General features: G+C 42.1%; 2 protein-coding genes across 7 annotated transcripts; both read right to left on the bottom strand.

Moving 5' to 3' along the window:
- Window positions 1-45: 45 nt before the first annotated feature.
- On the bottom strand, window positions 46-6,010 carry chrng (cholinergic receptor, nicotinic, gamma). Of its 2 annotated transcripts, XM_044218816.1 has the most exons (12): window positions 5,832-6,010; window positions 4,712-4,848; window positions 4,588-4,632; window positions 4,338-4,462; window positions 3,599-3,754; window positions 2,475-2,572; window positions 2,157-2,357; window positions 1,689-1,803; window positions 1,465-1,579; window positions 1,083-1,347; window positions 856-989; window positions 46-772 (listed from the first exon to the last, which is right to left on the bottom strand). In XM_044218816.1, the coding sequence occupies exons 1-12, from the start codon at window positions 5,893-5,895 to the stop codon at window positions 563-565; spliced, it is 1,665 nt and encodes a 554-aa protein (XP_044074751.1). In that variant the 5' UTR covers window positions 5,896-6,010; the 3' UTR covers window positions 46-562. The 2 variants fall into 2 exon arrangements, with proteins under 2 accessions (XP_044074751.1, XP_044074752.1); XM_044218817.1 differs by lacking the exon at window positions 2,157-2,357 and having other exon boundaries at window positions 5,832-6,009.
- Window positions 6,011-7,648: 1,638 nt separating this feature from the next.
- prss56 (serine protease 56) lies at window positions 7,649-19,777 on the bottom strand. Of its 5 annotated transcripts, XM_044219177.1 has the most exons (17): window positions 19,111-19,775; window positions 18,969-19,031; window positions 18,709-18,838; window positions 14,240-14,588; window positions 12,544-12,702; window positions 12,171-12,425; window positions 11,785-11,974; window positions 11,543-11,651; window positions 11,232-11,388; window positions 10,878-11,020; window positions 10,497-10,656; window positions 10,188-10,376; window positions 9,889-10,080; window positions 9,517-9,704; window positions 8,543-9,116; window positions 8,314-8,420; window positions 7,649-8,104 (listed from the first exon to the last, which is right to left on the bottom strand). In XM_044219177.1, exons 4-17 carry the CDS (start codon window positions 14,337-14,339, stop codon window positions 7,931-7,933), a joined length of 2,697 nt encoding a protein of 898 aa, XP_044075112.1. In that variant the 5' UTR covers window positions 14,340-14,588; window positions 18,709-18,838; window positions 18,969-19,031; window positions 19,111-19,775; the 3' UTR covers window positions 7,649-7,930. The 5 variants fall into 5 exon arrangements, with proteins under 5 accessions (XP_044075112.1, XP_044075113.1, XP_044075111.1 ...); XM_044219178.1 differs by lacking the exon at window positions 18,969-19,031 and having other exon boundaries at window positions 12,258-12,425; window positions 19,111-19,777; XM_044219176.1 differs by lacking the exon at window positions 18,969-19,031 and having other exon boundaries at window positions 18,704-18,838.
- Between the last annotated feature and the right edge of the window lie 1,680 nt (window positions 19,778-21,457).

Below are 21,457 nucleotides of genomic sequence, written 5' to 3'. Positions count from 1 at the left end.
ATGTGCCACAAAAAGGTGTCAAACACAGAAGGATTAAGACATTTTTGAGAGTGTGCAATCACAAGATTACAGTAGTACTTTTATTGGTAAAAGCATTCATTTGACACATTTGTCTGCTGTTCACTGTCTACATGTGTGATCAACAGATGTCTCACGTAGTTTATCATGATGGGCTTGAATTTTATCAAAGTCAACAGAAGGTGAAAAAGTAAAAGTACAGCATACACTGAGCTGGTAACAAGAAGAGCTAAGGAAATTGCTCTTTTTTTCTTATACAGCATTTTATGCAAAAACATTCTCAACCTCAACAATCAGTCACAGCTGACACCGGTATGCGTCATCATGGATCAAGCGTGGCATCCACACAGCTGTGCTGTGGATCCTTTATCACCATGACCCGGCATTTTTGACTTTGTGATAGTCTACAGGCCCACATTACCAAATGAAAATACACACGGCTGTATCTTCTCCATCCTATCTCTGCCCCAGTCATTAGTGAAAGATCACTGACGGACACCGTCAGATCTCCACTTCAGTTAAAATCTGGAGATTTTCTCCTGGTTCACTCCAGGAAGTCGGTCTCAGTTAGATCGGTGAGATTTTTCATTGGCGGGAGATACTTCTTGGGATCCCCAAGGAAAGGTGAGGAGGGAGGCTGGTTGAAATGGCCCATTAGGAAGATCCCGATTGTGCCGATAAAAAACACCAATGCCATGACAATAAAGCAGACCCTGTCGATCACCCGGGCGACCAGGAACCACTCTTCATTCTCCTGGGGTTAAGAAAAATTGGAGATTATCACTGATGTTGATTTAAACTGGAGTAGATGAGCAAATGTAAAAATGTGGAGCTTACATTCTGGAAGTTGTTCTGTTGCTTTGCAGTCTCAGCTATGTGTTTGCAGGACGCAACACACTGCTTCAGCTCTGGAGAGGCCTTTGCCAGGCTGGCACTAAGCTGCTCGGCTGTACTCCCCTCCAGCCCATCATCTGTGTACAAAACAGACCAGACATTCACGCAATCACAAGGGGAAACACTCTCGTGTGCACTTTAACATTATGCAAACTCATTCAAATACTTACGTATCTTATCTAATACTGATTTCATCAATCCGTGTCTTTCTTTGAGTCTGGCAAACATGAGTTCAGACCGAGCTGTTTTCATTGCATATTCCTCCGCCTTGGTGATGAGGCTCATGGAGCTGCGGCGTCGGCAAGGGACCAGAAGCACACTGCTCCTGTCTGTAGCCAGAGTTTCACCATTTCCAGTGTGTGAGGTGTTACCATTGTTTGGTGTCCAGGGTTGCATCTGCATTCTCAGCAGCCGAGGCAGGATGTTTAGGAGGATCTGAAGAGGACACAAGGTCAGAGGATATAATCCGTGTTGACTTCACAGTGTGTTCATTCAGTTGCTTCTTAATGGAAATTACATTCAGAAAAGGGTTTGGTCTGGCCACAGTCTCACCTTTCGGACTTTGTCTGTCATTATGTGAGTGTTCGGGGTTCTCAGGGAGACGTTGAGGACTATCACACAGTTCATCACTACCATGGTGGTCACTGACATCACAAACATCAAATACCTGCAGTCAAAGGTTCATAAATCACATGTTTTTCAGCACTGTTTCAGATCAGCAGTGGTTGAATTGAAACTCTGGACTGAAATCTCAGAGTGACTCACATGAAACTTACTTTCCAATAAGAGGCACTGCCTTCGAAGTCTCTGGAACCTTCTTGGCGATAAGGAATAGGAACACAGTCTGGCCTAGAAGAGTGGCAACAGACATGGTGCACTTCTGACCACCGGCTGCAAAACCCAAACCAATATTCAGTCAGTAGTGGGGAGGTTTTGTGTTGATGAAAACATATACTAATGACCAGACCTCTGTCTTGTCAACCACATGAAGGTCTGGAGAACATCTAGATGATGAGATCTTGGAAATCCTGAGGCAGTAATTGGATTGGCTGTGAATTTAGAAACACTCCAGAAATTGCACATCTAGTTACAATAGTTCTCTTTATAGCAACACCCCATTGCATTTTTTCCCCTTTTTTAGTATATTTTGTGCTTAGATTCCCCCAGACTTGGATGAGGTTGATGTGACAGTGGTCTGATTACCTAAGATTAGGCTTTTAGATACACAAAACAAGGAAAAAGACCTTTGGCAGGTAAGTAGTAGACAAGGAGACAGAGGGAGGAGAAGAGCACACAGGGAGCAATGATGTTGATGATGTAGAAGAGGGGCTTTCGCTGGATGATGAGGAAGAAGACCACCTCCTGGTACTCCAGCTCATCCTTAGTGTACTGAGTATGGATCAACTTCTTAGCTGGCCTGTGTTTGATGACCCACTCTCCATTTTCTAACAACAAAATTAGTCTTTCATTCTGTTTTATTTATAGAAGCAAATTTAGATAATTGTAACGATAGTTTTATTTTGAACAATCATTCAAAATCTATTATTCAAAGTTTGCTATACCTGTAAAAGCCTCCGGGTCAATATCCACCCACTCCAAGGTGTGGTTATCCTCCTCTTTGAGAACCAATTCGATCTCATTGGCACTGTAAGTCTGGGAGCTGAACACAGCAAGAGAAGACATATGGTCTCTCACCACAACAAACACAACCATCTATTCACTTTTAGAAGACAGCACGGTGAAAAGGGACCATGAATGAAGGAAGCATTCCTGGTTTGTACACTGTGGATTCAATTGAAACACAAAGAAACCTGACATATGTTCATGTGAACTGAGGGTCAAGAGTCCAAATTGCCCTAAACTATTAGAAATTAAACTAGCCACCAACAATTTGTGGATTTTTCTGATTTTATTAATCAATTTAATGTAACTAAATCCTTTAACTTTAATTACATTTTCTTGATATTTTACCTCACAACATTAGGGTCTAAGTTCTATTTCAAAGCCTTCTCTATATCGCCATGGTATAACTCTGGTGGAGAAGAACTAAATCCCTGTTTTCTAGTTAATCTAATGTTTTAGCGGGGGAAAAAAGTTAATTTAAAGATATTTGTTCTAAAACTGGCTTGAATCAGCCTTTAAACTCCACCATGTGTAAATTGTGTAATATCCTCCTCAAGTTGTTAAAATCCCCAAATTCCCAGAAACTATACCGAGGACGTGACCTCTGTGTTCTCAATGGTAGCTATAGCCCTGTGAACGTATGAAGATATTTATTTTAAAATAAGAAAAAACTCTACACTTTACAACAATACACCGGAACCTTGTCCTCCATTACCAGTATTATTATTACTATGGGAGTAGTGGTATAAGAAGTAGTAACATATTTATAACACAGTTTTTTTTAACTTTGCATCATATTAATTATATCACAATATAACGATACTATTCATTCCAATACCTATATACTTATACTATATATATACAGTAGTTCACACATACTGGATGCCGGAGTTGCACTACTGGACTTCTTTTGCACAAATATTTGCACAATTGGTGAACATGAGGTGAGTAATAATCTTAATAGAGTTATGCTGTAGTATCTAGTGTTTTATATGTATTTGAACTTCAGGCGTACTTCTCGCTGGCCGATCATCAAATCCCAACACGTCTCGTCTCTACTCACCGGAAGACCATGGTGCAGTTCTGCCAGTCAAAGGGGAAGTAGTTGACAGTGATGGTACAAGCACTGCGGTAGATGGCAGGAGGAAGCCAGTACACACAGCCATCAGGAGACACCAGTGCATTGCAATAAAGTGCTACCTCGAATTGCCCATCCACACTGTGCACAGGGTGGAACAGAGGGAAACTGACATTTGCTGGTGTATTCAAACTCACATTGTAGTTATTGTACTTATTGTATGTATACAATATTGTATGTTAAAGCTGCACTTGGTAAAAGTATTTGGTAAAAACACACAATCATCTTGCACAAATCCTAATGCTATAAAGAGGAGTGTTGCACATCTTATCTCTGAGGTCGCACAGAGTCTATTTACTTTTGCCTAAATTAAAGTGTGATGGAGTATGGACACTTCTCGAACACATTTACAATAAATACTTTTTACATTTACATTTTTTCTAGATCCATTTTATGACTAGTTTCTTAAAAACAGTAAGTCTCTAATGGTTCATTCATCATGTACCAGCAGGCAAATAAGACCCATTTGATCCTTTGAAATATCACACATTTTTGAAAAATCTGCCCATATGTTCCTCTGGTAAAATACAGCTGCCGTACTCTGCATATTTGAATAACTTACTTTTGAATGATTGTCCTTTGCAACATAATTTCAACAGGAAATCCACTAAGGAGGCAAGATGTTCTCAAAATCACATTTTATGGTGTCAAATGTCGCACTCACTTGTTCTCCAGTATGACGTCTGGCAGCCAGATGCTCTTGGAGGGGATGCGCAGCTCAGAGGTGATGTTCCCATACAGAGCTGACCTGGGTGGTTGGTCCCATCTGAGCCTGTAGTCACACCATTGCTACATACAGAAATGCTATAGGTTTGACTTTTGACCATTATGTCTTGCAGATATATATGTTAAAATTCATCATTATTGCAAAGCAGCTAAAAATAATCCAGCAGATGATGTGTGTGTGAGGTTACCATTTCTATCCAGACGCTCGTTGTCAGGGCCTCCTCCTTTTCATTCTAAGGAGAGATAGTTTAGTAAACAATGTTGTTGCAGCCACTGGCATGAATAGAAAACACCAGACTGAACTTCACTCACCAGAGAGATAAGGTTGGTGAGCGTCATCTTGATGTCGACCTGAGTGATGTCACCGCTCTTCTCCCTGGGCCGGACATTCTTGTTGTAACCCTTCATCAAATCCTTGAAAAGTTCCCCTTCAAGGTTGACTGCTGAAGCTGCTGACAAACCACACACGTCAGGGCAAGAACAACTATATGTAAGGGCAGTACAAAATGGAACACATCAGGACAGGAATGAAGAATAAACATTATTTCTTTGTAATTCCATTTAGTAAGATAGCAATAAAACAAGAGTTCATGGAGTGCAAGACAAACCTATTCTAAAGAGAGCAAACTAACAACAACAACAAACTAACACTAGCAAGCTGGATACCTGTGTAAGTGGCGTTTAGGTAGTTTTGGCAAACTTACCAACCACAAACTAATGTTGGTGGTGTTTGGTTGGTGCCTAGAATTACAGTAATTTCAATCCCTTTGAATGGATATCACAGCAAATACTTGGTCCCTCAGGAAAAATGAGTGTGAAACTGGAATCAGCATGAAGTCTGCTAAAATTTTTGTCTGATTTACCAGACTAACAATGGACTGTACAGTAGAACACATTGAACACATAAAGTATGAGTATGAGACTGTCCAGCACTACAAATTCTGTCTATTTTTGCAACTCTGTACACACCCTGCCAAATAATGCAGTACAATCCAGTAACAATATACATTTATAACAAAAGTATATCCTCGTTGTCATTCCTTACTGAACCTGTTGGTGTTTGGTGTACTGCAACCTTTGGAATGACACTTGTTTGGTAGATGAGTACCACATTTAGTTTGAATGTAAGAACATACGCATAATGAGTACCAGGGAAAGTACTCTAATACTAGTAAAAGTACTATTTAAACTGTTAATCTATTTTTAAACAATTCTTGTTATTACAGTTGGATGAGCCAAAAGTCATATGTAAATTACTGTAGGTGCCTGCTTGAAGAATGTTGTACCTTTGTCTAAGTAATTTCTGTTGCACCTAATTCAATATTAGCCTGAAAATCTGACTTCACAAATTCACACCACACCATGCAAATCCCTAACTAACAAGACACTGTTTAATTTCTCCTAAATATGGCTGATTCACGAGCGTTCCTACCTGTGGCAGAAACCATAAACACCCTTATGAAGAGTGACAGAGAGAGCGGAGGTCCAGAATCCATTAGTGTGTGGGTGTTTGTGCTGCGCTGTCCGAGACAAAGCTATGATCACTAATCTGGTACACATGGACACTACTTGATGGAGCTGTTGGCACTTGGCCTGTGTGTGCGTGTGTTTCCCAGCAAAAGTCGGGGCTAGGGCTGATGGGAGGGTTGAGGTTCAGAGGAATGGTTGGGGGTGGGGGGGTGTTTGATGATTGTTAGGGTTAAATCCAACAGTGTATTTCCAGTACTGCATAGCCAGCTGTCACAACACAGACACACACACATACACTGGAAACATGACATGCACATAGTTTAGGCATTGTATTCAATACATAGCTGCCCCCCAGTGTTAAGGTGTACCATCAAAACACACACCGTATTGTAATTCTGTTCAGTGCACCTGGCTATTGTCCTTCAGACATCCACACGAACAAAGCAATATAACTCATGGATTCTTTGAGGGCAAATTTAGCACAACAGTGATCCATAAAAAGCTAGCTAACAGCCATCAGAAGCCATGGTTAAATGTGTTCTCTACAATAAAAGCATTACAGACAGACAGATTAGACAATAAAGAGAGGGAGACAGCAGCAACACTGTGTGTGTCTGCAAGGCAGAAAGTTAAAAGAGCTGTACAGTGGACAACAGAACAGGTGATAAGTCTCATCCACTTACAGCACACTCTCTGTGATGACTGACCAGGCTCTGTGGAGGTTACTGGCACATTTACTGTCATTACTCTGTGTGTGTGTGTGTGTGTGTGTGTGTGTGTGTGTGTGTGTGTGTGTCACAAAAATACTTGTTCCTGCCATGATTTGGCACACTTCCCATGCACACATAAACACACAAGCCAGAAGCAGGAGTTGATGTGTTGCAACAGAAGTATGTGTGTGTGTTTACTCAGCTGTTACACTCATATCCCTGTATATCCCTCTTTTAGCACTTGGACTGGGCAGAAAACTACCATAGATTAGTGGGCAGATATTAGTTGTGAAGTTACTTTGGTTTATTTGAGTTCACTCAGCTTATCAGTGGCTGAGACTTGGCAACCACAGTGAGGTGGACAAAAGTCAACACACAGCAAAGACAGGGCTTGTCTACAACTCAGTGTCACTTCCTCAAGCAACAGTTGTAATGCTCTGACTCATGGCAGACAAGAGACGCTAAAGGTCAGCCTACTTCTGTGTCCAGTTACAATTCCCCGTCCTGGAAATAATGACTGAAGACAGGAAGGAGGTGGGAGGTACTGGTCACCACAGCACAGCAGCTGCTGTGTTGATGGGAAATCTTACCCTTAAAGGGTCGGAGGACTGAGGCCAACCTGGGGTCACAAGAGGAACCAATCAGCATCAAAAACCTGTCTCGAGAGAGAGTATGTGTCCCGGCAGGACTGCTGTACACCAGCAGCAAAATGCTGCAGGATTAGCAGCATGACAGTCAGCTAATTTGAATATCTCACATCTAAAGTTCAATTTGGTATTACATCTACAGAGTAACATTCAAGACAACATGCCATACCATTAATAACAATTTTATTTATATATAGATTCTTTTTTTTTTTTTTTTTTTTTTTTTTTTTACAAAAATACAAATGCTTTTCTCTATACAAATAAATAGGGCAGGATGGTAAGAATATGAATAATATATACAGTCTGTGTGCTTCACAAGAGGCTCAACCTTTGCAAAAGACAATATGAATAACTTATCTTTTTGTACAGATTCATAAGTTAGACAAGGCTGTGTCTCCAACCACATAAAAAAAAAAATCCTGTGCATGGTGGGTGGTCGATAGTTGGATTGATACATTCATGGTTGTGTTTTCATTTAGAGCCAAAGTCAGGCACTCAGATGGGGAAAAAAAATGCTTTTCACAGGAGACGGCAGCAGAAGTAAAGTTCGTGTGAGTGTGCGTTTTATGCGCATCTCTCTGTCCCATGATGAGAGGGTTTCTGGTGCTTTTCAGACAGGTCTCTTTGAGAGTCTCTGTGCTATCATTTCTCATTTAAGTCTTTCTTGTATTGTTCATGTCATCTCACTTGATGTTATGATAAAGTTAAGTCTTGAGTGCCTCCAGTGCCAAAGCGATGATCCTTGGCACACTGCGGTAGAATGACTCATTCTCTAGGCCCACAAGACTGTAGAAGGTCAAAGGTCGTCCTCCCACTACTGCTCTGACCCGCGCCTGGTAAAGTCCTCGATCATTCTTGGAGCTTAGATCAACTAACACCTGAACAAAAGAGAGACCCAACAAAGCAAGGGGGGGAGAGAGAGAGAGAGAGAGAGAGAGAGAGAGAGAGAGAGAGAGAGAGAGAGAGAGAGAGAGAGAGAGAGAGAGAGAGAGAGAGAGAGAAAGGAACAATACATAAGTTTAAAAAGTTTCATTTTACCAGTGCACATTTACTTCTCTTAACTTCTCCATCTTAAATGACAATCTACCTCTTGGAAGTTCATGCGTAGGTTTTTGCTTGGGATGCTTAACACCCAGCTGTAAGAGTCTCTGACTTGGCTGACTTGCTGTGAGGACTCTCTCACTCCAGGACAAACTACAGGAACAAACAAAAAGATTTAATTAGCGAAATAACATCAGCCCATGAACAAATATTACATGGATTATTTTTTAAAAGTATTTAATGAAAGCTTTGTCAGAACTGGGTGTGGCACATACTTTTCCCACTGGCCCCAGGTATCTGCCTCTTGCGAAGAAGGCTCCTGTATTTTCTGTGAAGACTTAAAGTCTTTACAGCATGCACAGTTTGCCTGGGGTCACCGGTCGTCTCTGTGTGAGCACCCTCAGTGACCGGCTCAACGACAGTTGTTGACAGCACTGGAAGCGGTAACGCTGAAGATTTCAATTCTGTTTTGTCTCCAGTCTCATCAAAGATCAAATCCTCCGACGTTGCACTCCATTTTGAATCAGGAGAAGTGTCTCTATTGGATGAGGTTTCACTTTGTGATGGATCTTCTGTCACAATGTCATCTTGTGTGCTTAATTTCTGAATTTCATTCATCAGGGCTGTTAGAAGTGACCAGGGTTGCTGGCATTCCTGGGAGGAGGAGGAGTGACCCATGTGGACAGTGGAAGAAGTAGGAAAAGGGGGACTGTTGGGAGACTCCTCCTGGAGGTAGACTGTGTCCAAGTGCAGGATGGGAGGAGCAGCTCTGGAGTCCAATTTGGAGCGAAGAGCTGAGATAACAGATCGAAATTCTCCCTCAAGCTGATGTACTGAGGAATCCTCTGTCTGGTGATGACATGTAAAAACAGAGTTGGATATTAAGTTTATCTTCAAATAAATCCACATCACAACATTACAATTTATTGCCATGTATCCACTTCATTCACTGGCATCCTACATCTCCCAGATTGCCTTATTTAAAAAAAGAATGCTCGTTGAATGCTCAAGCAAAATGATGAGTCTAGAAAGAAGCCTGTGCTCTTTGATATTGCAAGGCTTATATTAATGCTTATATTAAAACCTAATCAATAAACCTCACTTTTCATTTCATCCATTACCAATTTAGATAGTCGTACACTTTTTCAGAATATTCAGACTGTGCTGGGAATATTTCAAAATGATGATGTGACGGATATAATGCGATGCAACCTCATCTGCATTTGGACATTTTAGAAATACGACCTACCTGTAAGAAAAGGTTGTCCTCCTGTCTCGTTAGTGTGGAAGAGATGTCTGTGGATGTGTCCATGTCCTCAGCCATGTTTCTCAGGTATTTCTCCCAGTCATCCACTGAGGGTCCCACCTCTCCAAATAAGGCTGGAGGAACTGGTGGAGGACCCTGCTCTGTTGGCACCACAGCGCCACCTAGCTGTTCTGCAAGTCATAAAACACCTGTTACAATAGCGACCAACACCACAATGTCTAAACATACCAATGCACCTGAGAAAGAAAGTTGTACTGCAAAACACTGCAGGAAGTGAGTGCTTGCATTAGATTTAAATCTATAGATTTTAAGTTTGGACAGAAGATGGAATAACATAATTTGTCAGTCATGTACCTTCAATCTTTGTGAGACCATGGCTCTGGCCCAGGTCCCTCCTCTCTCTGGTGTGAGTGAAAGCTGTGCTGTAGATGTGCTCCACCAGCTGAGGCAGAGTCTGGGTGAAGAAGGTCAAGTCGACTTTGTCCCTGATGTAGTCCTCGGCCCTTTGGAGCAAGTCCAGCAGAGTCTGCAGGAACGAACGCAACTCTAGATGGCAGAGAGCGAGCAGATCAGAAACCTCAAAGCAACATAAAGAGTATATTTAGTTTTTGTTCTACATCCATCAATCTGAGCTTTTGAATTGGAGTACTCACGACATTTCTTGAAGCGGGTGAGGCACTTGTCATAGGCCATTCGGCCACAAGCACTGGAAGACTGACCAGGGGAGCAGGTCAGGGTATAGAAGTGACAGAGAGAGCTGAACTCCGACCTCTGTTCCTCCTCCGTCATTTCTGTTGTCTTTAGAAGCTCCGGACACGTTGGCTCCCTGCTTCCAAATGATTCTTAAAAAGATAATCATAGATTGTAGTATTGTAGATAATATTTTAATATTTAGTCGTATGTTGTAAGTCAAAATACTTTATTTATCGTTTATTTATGTTTTATTGTTGCTTGAAACTCACTTTGTATCTCAGCCTGAATCCAGTCAGAGAAAGCAGACACTCGCGTGTAGACTCCAGGCTTCCCCTTCTCCCCACAGCCGTCTCCCCAAGAGGTAATGCCGTAGAGCTGGAACCGACCTGAAATTCGATCCTGGTAGATCAGGGGGCCTCCAGAATCTCCCTACAGATGACAGAAAATCCCCCAAAGATTAAAAAAAGCTGATCTGAGAATGGCATATTTTCTAAGATACTTGGGTGTTGATAAAAAGCGTCAGAAACAAAAAGAGCATCAGATCTTTTGCAGTGAATTAAAGGCATGTCAATTCAGTAACAAGACAATTCCCAAATAACTTGAAAGATCTGAAAAGAAGGACACTAAGAAAATTATGTTGTTCTGCCCACCTGACAGGAGTCTATGCCTCCGGAGAGATAGCCAGCACACAGCATAGTATTGGTGACCAGTTCTTTACCAAGGGCACTCTTACAGGTGCTCTGAGGCAGCAGGGGCACCTTGGCCTCCATCACCACGTCAGCAGACGGGCCATCTGTAGAGAAGAATACACACAGACATGCACCACGTTATATGTCGAGTATTGATAGGTTTAAATATTTAGGCAAATTTGTGAACTCGCAGTCTTCATCAACAGCACATATTCTCTCAAAAAGGAAACAAAAAGCATTTAAGCTTGCTAGCAAACTAGAAAACTAAGCTATAAATAGCTCTAAAGTGATCCATGTCAATTATCTCCCACTCACCCTCATAGAGAGAGCCCCAGCCTGCCACCAGACATGGACTACCAGTAGGGGGCTCCATGCCAGAGGGGAGACACACCGGGGTGACGCGGTCGGACAGGACCACTGGAGATGTCAGCTCCACCAGGGCTATATCATTGTTGAATGTCTTTGGGTTGAACTGCAGGAAGTGGAGAAAGTTTGATTGATTGAATGACTTGAAGACTAACGGACAGATCTGGTTGTTTGATTGGTTGACCAGTGAGGCTTGATGGGAGAGATAACCCTATATTATCCCTATCCCACTATATATATCCCATACTTTGGATTGTTACCTTAGGATGAGGGATGATGCGGTTCACTTTGAGAACCTGCTCATCAGGGTCAGTCTTGGTGATGTCAAACTCTCCCACCACGGCTGTCCAGTAGCTCTCACTACGGCTGCTACAGAGGTCAGAACAATAAGAGAAACTGGGAGTGAGAGCAGAAAAAAACGTGTAATAATCTCAAATGCTATAGGCAAATCAAAGATCTTATTATAGTTGCAGAAAACAGTGATGCACACATGCACACTCACCCAGCAAAACAATGAGCAGCAGTGACCACCCAAGAGCTGTCCACCAGGACCCCTCCACACATCAGGCCACCATCTAGCTGGAGGTTGACCAGCCATGGCCAGCTGCCTGGAGGAGCAGGGGAGCCGCCCACAATCCTGGAGCGAGGCTGTGTGATGTTGTGCACTGTGGACGACCTCTGACCACACACTGCTGCTGGGACAGAAAGACATTGATGGTCAAAAAAAAAAAAAAAAATGCAGCAAAATCTGCTTTTTATAGACAAACATTGAATACTGGAGCTGTGCAAATGAGCCTCACGCCTCTTCACTGACTTCACTGACAGAGAAAGTTGGATGATCTGTATGAATGCGTGAATACATCTTTGTGAACACATGTTTCCCCTCACCCTGTGCATGCGTCTGTGTAGCAGGTTCCAGGTTCTGCATTGTGTTAAGCAGGCTGCACTGGAGGACACGGGCGCTGCAACTCTCACCCATGATCCTGATGCAGCTCTCCTTGTCCAGTTCACCAGGTGGGCAGCGATGCTGATAGTAGGCACAGGCCTGGCTCAGAGCCCAACTCCGCTCAGCTTCATCTTGAAGCTTCTGGGCCTTACTGATGACATCACAGCTGGGCTCTGATAAGGCATTGGCAGGAGATGCTGTTGAAGAGGAGATTTGCCAGTTATGGACGTACTAAGAACGCATTCATCGGTAATACAGGACAATATGACTCGAGATGCTTAAAAATTAAAAGGGCAAAAAGGGCATTTTACTTACAGCAGGACCCAGACAGCTGTCCACAGTCCTGAAACAAACAGGGAACACAGCCCCGGCAGCCTGCTTCAGCCCGACTCCTCTCAGATGATGCACGCTCGACAGCAGACAGGGCACTAGTCATGGCCGCCTCTAGAACCACAGTGCCACGATCAGACAGAGCTACAGGGGAGGACAGGAAGAAAGAGAAAAGAAGGAACAGAAAATTGATGAGATGTGAGACAAGCTAGGGAAGAAGAAGAGGAGATATGCCGAGCGAGAGAAGAAAACACAGACAAGTGCACAGCAGTACACACAAGAGCCAGACAGATATAGGCCTATTGGCCGGGCTGATGTGCAGATATATTGCATCAGTGTATATGTTGGCCAGTTCGTAACAAGAAATTGCAGTACAATGACAAAGATAAGTTTGTGGTAATGTCTCTATTACAACTGTCCTGGTCAGTACATATCTTGGTCACTACTGCTTAATAAAGAAATTTAAGCAATTCTGCAAAAAAAAAATTGTGTATTAAATAAATATTGACAGCGGGCTCAAAATCCAGTGTAGGTGAGCTCCAGTGCACACTGGGCTGATAACATTTTTCAGAGCAACATTGTACATTGTTAAAGGAAAAAACAAGCTGACAGGAAGGACCTCTAGGTCGTTATATGTGAGAACACTGTGTGCATATGAGCATTAGTATGAACTGGTGCAGCTCTGTGGTATGTGTGTGAGCAGCCCCCTTTTTCTCATGCTGCTCTTTGAGCTCATTGGCAGCGTGTTAGGGAAGCAAGCTCACGCTCAGCGCGCTGGTGAGGCTTCTGCAGACACACATCAATCGGGCCGCCGACCCTGCAGCCCCCCTCTGTGCCGCACCACATCACAGGATAGGCCACTAGCAACAACAATGCTGATTGAAGACTTAATTAGAAGGCCAGGGCTGAGCTGGCAGAGGCTGGTGGGCAGGGACAGGCCGTAGGGGCACGGGCTGGCAGCCCTGGGGCGGCTGGGACCCCGAGCCCCTTGTTTTAAACACTCCGAACACACACTGCCATCACCAGCCGTGCTGCAGGATTCAACAGGTTTCTATGCATCAGCTCTCTGACAAGCCTGCCCGAAAAAGTGCAAAAATGACAACAATGTAGACTAAAGAAGACAAAAACACGCAGGTGATATTTCTATTCTCTTCTGCTTTGAAGACAGTTTATGAAGACCAGTGCTGAAATGCAAAGTGTAATACTTTTATTACTTCTTTTAAGGTTAGACACCTGCTGCTCATCAGTAAAACACTAATGCATATACTGTATAAGCACCAAGCATATCATCAGTCATCTAACTTAAATAACAAAGTAGGCGTATAGCAAAACTACAAAATTCTAGGGTTCAGCTTGCACTAGTGCATTAGGAGTAGTAGTATCACCAAATGTTTTGTCCACTTTACTCCTAGAGAGATACTGACGCTTTTGAAGCATCACAGAATCATCAGTGTTGGTTTGCAGGGTTCTCACTATGATGCATTAAATGAAAAAGATAAAGACACTGTATATTTCCCCAAGAAATGTTTTATTAGTTAGCTCCACCTCTTAGGATGTCTGCAACACTCATGCTTAAGCTGCAGTAATCAGATTTTCAAACTATGGTCACTGACAGACACTGTTATCACTACTCTTAACATATATTGTCATAAAAAAAATAGTGTAAAATCAGAAAAATTACCTTTGAGCGCACTCGGTGGCATCCTGTATACTTCTCGACCTGTCGGAGCTCCCAGCAAGCAGTCGAGTCCGCTAAGCAGCAGTGATATCAGCAGCAGCATCGTGTCAGAACATCAGACCTCCACTCCACAGTGACAACAAGCAGACAGGCAGCAGACCGAAGAGGATGCAGAGGTGCTGGGGATGAAGCTAGCCTGCAGTGTTTCCAGGTTCGTATTGTCTGCTTGCTCTCTGCAGTCGCTAAATATCTCCCTCCTCCTGACTCTTTGCGCTCTCTCCCACACTGGGGTGCAGCCAGGGCATCTGTCTGTAAGTTTACTTAGAGGAACAATGGGTGCCTGGAGTGGTCCCTGGTATATATAGAGTCCCCAGGGGAACACCAGTAAGAGGGAGGGGGGAGAGGACAGGAAAGAGAGAGGGAGAGGGAGAGGGAGGGAGTAATGCTCCCATGGCCAATACACAAACAGATGAATTCATTAAGACTGTGACAGCAAATCGGGCGCAACTTGCCAAGGCTGGACATTACAAAGAGGTTTGGTTCTATGAAAGGAGACAGGGAGGGAGAGAGATACAGATGGGGGGGTGATTGGCTGGGCGGCAGGGAAAGGGGTGTTGTTTGAATTAATTAATGTGAGAGGAAGAGGGAGAAAGTTATGCAGATGAGGATATGCGCTGATGTGACACTGGAGTAAAGGAATGTAGAGCGAGAGAAACGTCAACGAGCGTCTGAACCGAGGAGTCACAGCGTGAGCGCAGCGAGCCGGAGATGGAGGTGGAGGTGGAGGGAGGCTGAGTGACAGAGTGTGAGAGAGCCAGAGAGAGAGAGGAAAGTGTCTGCCATTCTGCATGCCCGTCAAAGAGGGCATTGTACCCGGCGTCCCTCTGAGGATGCCCGCATCAAAGCCGTCCCCCGGGCATCACTTGGCCGCCGCCTCCATTGATCACTTACAGTCTTTTATCCCCCCCATTAAAATATTGTCAGTTCACATCACTTTTGTCTTTCTCTGCTGAACTCTGCTTTTGTTACATAAAGATACAGTAAAATAAGTGCTTATGAACATGGTGTATTTTTTAAGTTTTAAAGTAAAGAACATATTGAAAACATTTATTGTCAACCTTTTCGATGTGTCCTTTCACAGCTGAAGCAAAAGTAAAACTGACATACTGAGTTTCAAAATGTTTTGAGCCTTGTTATCACAGATATATAATATGTCTTCCTGATTGAATAACACACATTCATAGCGTTTTTATAGAAAAAGTGAAAATGCCACAGAACATGTGTCTAAATGTGTAATTACTGGAGCTTGTCATCTTTAAGATGTGTATCTCAAACACATTATGTGAAATACATCTAGCTGTATGACCATCCCTTTTAATAAAGATGAATGTAGCCTAACTGATAATTCACCAAATAGATGTAAAGTAAATCTTTACATTTAAAATTTTCAACCAACTGAAACATGAATGTGTATTCAATGTGCCATTCTGCAGCGAAGAAGCTCAGATTTTTTATTTTGTACGATCACTGTGTATTCAACCAAAACAGTGTGAGCTGGAGGACAGCGATCATCTGCCAGTCTACTTTGAAATTAAGGAAAGATGAGTACTTTTAGGCATACTAACTAAACAGAAATAGATCACAGACAGCTCTGTCTGCAAGATATGCAATACGTAATGTGTCAAAATCAGACATGCAAGTTGGCTTAGTCCAGATCCTGACAGTATAACTCTGAACATCAAAGCATCTGTTAATTTAAGGACACATTTTTCTCTCCCACAACACAAAAGCCAGGTGTAACTCTAAATATTATTTTTAAAAATCTATTGCAGATCACTGCATATTACTGTTACAGTATACCACCGCATTGGTTAGTAAACATGTCAGCAGAGAGCGATCCGAGTATAAAACTGATAGAAGCTAAATGTTCTGTACATTCACAGGCAATAGACGGTCAGTCTACGTGGACACAGAAAGACGTCTGTGCCGACCAGTAACACAAACGAGAAGCACAAATTGGAGTCAACTTTGAGCCAACTAACTGGCTGAAACGATAAAAAGAGTGGCGGCCGAATGTAGCAGGGCATTATCAAAGAGAGCCGTCCACCGCTGCCACAAGCCAGCACTGACAACAACATACAGTACGTGTTACACAGTGTGTGACTGTGCGCTTGTGCTTTGTCAAAGTCTGCGCAGCCAACTCCGCTGAATTCAAATGATTTGATGGTAAAAAACAAAACAGAAATAAACTGTAAGCTACCGGACACATGCCAGGAAACAGAACCAGGCTTCAGAGGCTGAATAAAGAGAATGAGGAGCCGGAGTTTGAGTGAGACAAGATGGGGGGAAAAAATACATTTCTTCCTTTTCAAGCCTTGCTTTCAGACATTTGTTAGTGTGTGTGTGTTTTGTTGTGTGCGTTGTGCCCCAGCCCCCTCCGTGCACCCGTGCGGCACAATGGCCTTGAGATCTGAGAGCAGGCTCAGGCGGAGCGGAGCGGGGACAAACGGGCGGCGCTCTTTCATTTCTTACTTCCCTCAGTCCATTTGCCTTTGATGTCCTTTGATTAATTTGCCTTCTGCTCACATTTCCTTCATCTGACCACCAAGCATGGAGCACTCTGCCTCTCTTTTCTCAACCGCCTGCCTGTTTCTGTCTCTACAAACGGGGATGTTCTACCTTGTCCACTCTTGTCCAACGGTGGCTACATTTAATCAGTAACACCGATAGTCAAAAGACTGTGCACACCTTATATTTTAGCATTTGTGGTTACATCTTAAGCAAAATAATAGTAAATCTCTTGAAAAATAATCATAATTATTAACAGTTTGTGTTTTTTTCTTAACTAGTTGAGTTTTCCAGTGCACCTCCCTTTAATAAAGCCCTAATTTAGGTACATAATGTACCTGTGAAGGTTGTTTAAATGACTTAAAAATCTCAGGCCAAAATACATTTATGGGTTTATATTTAACATGCAGGTGATCCTCAGGAAGCTGTCATGTCAGAACCAATTAGGATGAAGCTGCTTTTAGCTACTGGAATCAACTTCCTGATAATCTCAAATGCTCCCAACTTTAGCCAAAAGTGCCTTTGATTAATTCTATTTTAATTGACTAATTTCATTTTCTTTTTTATTGTGTTTTTTAATGTTGTTATAATGCATTTATTTGTCTCATGTAAAGCACTTTGAATTGCCCCTTGTTCCAAAGGTGCTATACAAGTAAAGTTGCCTTCCCTAAACTGAAAAATCACATGACCCAAGCAGTAAGCAAGAGTTTTTACTCTCATTTGAATTCCACCTTTAACACACACAAGTACAAAGACATTTTTTAGGGTTTGTACAAGACAATAAATGAGGGTAGGTGGGAGGACTTTAAACAGTCAGTGACGAATGAGTAGCTCATATCCAAGGTGATTTTGTTTTTTAGGCCCAGGTGACAGCTATCCTCAAATTTTAGTCTCTGTAGTCTCTCAAGTTATAACTTAAGTATCAAATTGCTTAGGAGTATAAGATTTTATGCAAGAAAGATTGGTAAAATCAATTGAGAAGTGACGTTTGTGATTGAAACAACAGTGATTAGACTGGCTGGGATGCAGAAGTTCATGTGAATGCACAATCTGCTGAACCGTCTGGAAGAGATTTATTGCAGGGTGCACAGACTCATCACTGGCTGGCTGCTTGAGCAGGTTACATACAATGCTCAGCACAAAATCGCACCACAATGAGAACCTTAACAACAATCATGTTGAATAACACCCAGGTATTGTGTTCAGTTATGAAACCATTTCTCCCATTGTCTCAGGCAGAAAACAATTGAAATCTAGGTCAGTGGGGTACGCAAGAGAGAAGGTTCCCAACATTTCAGCACAGACAGACACTTGAACCCCCCGACAATAGTCAAGCAGAAACAGCTCGTCTGCACAGGCCTGTATTGGGTCATTGTTAGGCATGTTGTTAATTAGATCTATTATGACCTCAACAGTCACATTAACTGCCATTAAATGCACATTATTAACCACCAACTGTTCAATAATGAAATATCCACTTTATCTAAATGGGATAATAATGATGATGTGGTTGATTAAGTTTTTGTGGAAACTCAGATTTGTTTTTCCTGATAATAATTAAACTATATAGGCCCTTTGTCTTGTCAGACCATATTATTTTTTTATTGAATAACTCAAAAACTCAAATTTGCAACTGAGTTGAGGTTATGTTTATTTATGAACAAAAAGAGGGGTCCTCTGTCTCCCCTCAGCCCAGCCATAACATGGGGTGGGGCCCCTTCCTAGAATGATGCTTTGATGCTTTGGTCACTGATACTGGGAGGCCGTATATTCGACCTTTGAGCTGAGTTTGAGGGGTGAAAACCTGCACTTTATCCCCTGAGTGGCCACGTGCCCTTCCACCCCATTGCTCTTTCAGGCTTTGGTTGGTAGATTGTCTACATCTGCAGGTGGATTTACCTTACCTGCAGGGAGAGTGGCCAGGCTAAACTGTGTCTCAATGTGCTGTAGCACTTTTGAGCTGGCCTCCTTGCACTTGTTCTCTCTGTCCAGCTGCTGGTGGTTAAGACAGCCTCATACTCTTTGCACCTAAAGCTACAATGAACAGAAACAGAATGAGCCAACCATTTGTTTGTTATATACAAATGTACTTTATAGCAGGGCTTCAGTGCACAATTATAACAATATATAATGTAGAATCATACTTCATATTGCAACAAATTACCTGTAAAACACTGGTGCATTGCCAGCTAAAATTGTCTATTGTCAGAAACCAGTCAACAAGATGCTACAAGTACAGTAAAAAAAGTTGTGTTACTTAAATAGCAAGTGCAAACAATGGAGCTTAGGTATGAAAAGCTGCTCACCATTGTGTGATCCTGTGGGTTCCCTCTGATTGTCATGGTTTTGGGTTTGTGTTCTGTTATTTCCTGTCATTTTGGTAAGAGTTCTCTCTCATGTGTCTTGTGTAGTTTTACTTCCTGCTTGTGATTAGTTCGCTTGCCCTTACTGATTCCACCTGTGTCTCATTGTCTCCCCTAGCTGTGTGTATTTAAGTCTGTGTCTCCTGCTGTTCTGGGTCAGATTGTTGTAGTACTTTGTATCAAGGGGCATGTTCTTTGTCCCTTGTGTTTGTGTGGACTTTTTCCCCATGTCTTGTGAATTTTGGATTTTGTCTGTTTTACTTTGGACTCTATTGCCTGTTCAGACTGCTCTCCTGGTTGGTTCATTTCTGTCTGCCTTAATTCCTGTGTGAGCAATTGTGAAATTTATTAAATCATCTATCTGCACCAGCTCTGCCTGCTAGTCTGTATTTGGGTCCACTTCCCAGTTTTTCTTGTTTGACACTAAACGTAACACTGATGTAATGTCCCTGCTACAACAGTATGTCCAGGTGTTTCCACTTGTCTAGCTTCCATGCGCATACACCAACCCTCTCAACAAGTCCTCAGCTTCCAACACTGACCAACTCCATGTCATCCATTAGATGTATTGAGTATGGGCCACCAGGAGAATAGAGAACACTGAGAAATAAATTACATGATGTAATTATGTGTAGCTCTACCCTTACAGCCAAGTTGGCAATGAAATGTCTTTTGAAAGCTGCAAATTAAACAGTTGTAATTCTGGTCTAAGATTGTAAGTAGAGAGAAGATGAAAATCACTTGTTGTTCTTGGTGTAGGTAAAACTTCCAGTTAATTATAGCACCTGTTTGGACCACCAAAGCTGAAAAAGAAAAAACTATATAAAGTGATTCCAGTCCACTACTGACATGCTTCAGCTGACTTGAAAAGGCTGACATCTAGTGTCACAATATTGAAACTTCTTTTAATAGAATTGCAGACCAGTCTGGTAGAGTTATCCTCCTCTGCTGGAATTGCAATGTCCAGCTTGATTTGAGCTTACATTAGCTAGCTCTTGAAGGCATTGATGTTTAACAGAGTGAAAAGAGTGATGGGGTTTGATAGGGTCACATCTTTGGTTACTTTGGCAAGCAACATGATATGCTCAAGCTCCCAACCAGGCTGTTTTGCTTGTGTAAGATCATTAAGGCTTGCAACATTATTAGCTCCTTGTACTACTTAAAGTCAGCTGAATAACGTTAAACTGTAACGTTAACTAGCTAAGTTAAAGGGACAGTTCACCCCAAAATCAAAAATACATATTTTTCCTCTTACCTGTAGTGCTATTTATACATCGAGATTGTTTTGGTGCAAGTTGCCTAGTTTTGTAGATATTGGCCAAAGAGCTCATGTTCATGTAGGAACTGCCGATAGTTATCGTATTCTGTAAATTGAACTCCGTCTTTAGGCGAACACCATTACTGAAGTGTGGTACCTAGCATAACGTTAACTAGCTAAAATAATCTACTTAATGCTAGTTAGTTAACATTAGCCAATTCGCTCCACATTTGTCCATACTTAACTCTAGGTCGATTACTGGCTGAATACACATTGTTTAAAAAAAATGGCATCATCAAATGAGTCACTTTATAAGTATGCTGTCAATCAGCTGCTCACCAGCCTTTTTAATACAGGTTATGATTTTCAGCAGGCAAAACCGTAGACAATATCAAACTGCCAAAATGCGCAACCTGTCTGATGACAGTTTGTCAGGTGCCCTTGTAGCTGAAGTTATTCATAGCCACAAAAGCATATTTGCAACATTTAAGAATGTGACTGATGGAAATGTCAAGCAGGTTAACAGGGAAATATATAAAGGCTGTACTATTTGTATACATTTATTAAGGATCATAATTTACCATGACATAAATAGATAAAAGAAAATGGAAAAAGGCCACGTGGTGGCAGTATGGGACACAGATTGGAAATACTAACTAACCTCTCTCACACACGCACACACACTCCCATAAAAAGTGACGATTATAACATGGACATCAAAACAAACAGTAGAGTGCTTCCCAGCTGAAATATCAAAATGGGGTATTCTGTCCTCAGCTGCCCCTTTCTCTGTCTTTCTGTCTCTCTCACACACACACACCTGCAAGCACTCTGCCAAATAATGATGAAAAAGAGTCAATAAAACAAACAACATTGCTTCTCGGCTCTTACTGTCCCCCACTGGTTATACTAATTATGTGTTACACTAGTTACAATTGGTCTGTTACCTCCTTGTCTGTGTTAACAAACATGAAAGCCACATTGCATTGATAAGACTAGTGCTATATAGATTAAATGAGGTATAGTAATAAC

The sequence above is a fragment of the Siniperca chuatsi genome, linkage group LG13 (genome assembly GCF_020085105.1).
Source record: "Siniperca chuatsi isolate FFG_IHB_CAS linkage group LG13, ASM2008510v1, whole genome shotgun sequence".
NCBI classification, from domain to species: domain Eukaryota; kingdom Metazoa; phylum Chordata; class Actinopteri; order Centrarchiformes; family Sinipercidae; genus Siniperca; species Siniperca chuatsi.
Note: the sequence above shows the minus strand (reverse complement) of the source record. Positions and strands in the feature narration are given on the sequence as shown.

What these genes read in the sequence shown, in the direction of transcription:
- chrng (XM_044218816.1), bottom strand. Translation starts at nt 5,895, where the DNA reads ATGGATTCTGGACCTCCGCTCTCTCTGTCACTCTTCATAAGGGTGTTT. An exon ending in CGAGCGTCTGGATAGAAATG is followed by an intron (nt 4,463 to 4,587) that starts GTAACCTCACAC and finishes TTCTGTATGTAG; the next exon opens with CAATGGTGTGACTACAGGCT. An exon ending in AACAGAACAACTTCCAGAAT is followed by an intron (nt 773 to 855) that starts GTAAGCTCCACA and finishes TCTTAACCCCAG; the next exon opens with GAGAATGAAGAGTGGTTCCT.
- prss56 (XM_044219177.1), bottom strand. Translation starts at nt 14,339, where the DNA reads ATGCTGCTGCTGATATCACTGCTGCTTAGCGGACTCGACTGCTTGCTG. An exon ending in TACACAGACGCATGCACAGG is followed by an intron (nt 11,975 to 12,170) that starts GTGAGGGGAAAC and finishes CTGTCCCAGCAG; the next exon opens with CAGTGTGTGGTCAGAGGTCG. An exon ending in GATTCAGGCTGAGATACAAA is followed by an intron (nt 10,377 to 10,496) that starts GTGAGTTTCAAG and finishes TATCTTTTTAAG; the next exon opens with AATCATTTGGAAGCAGGGAG.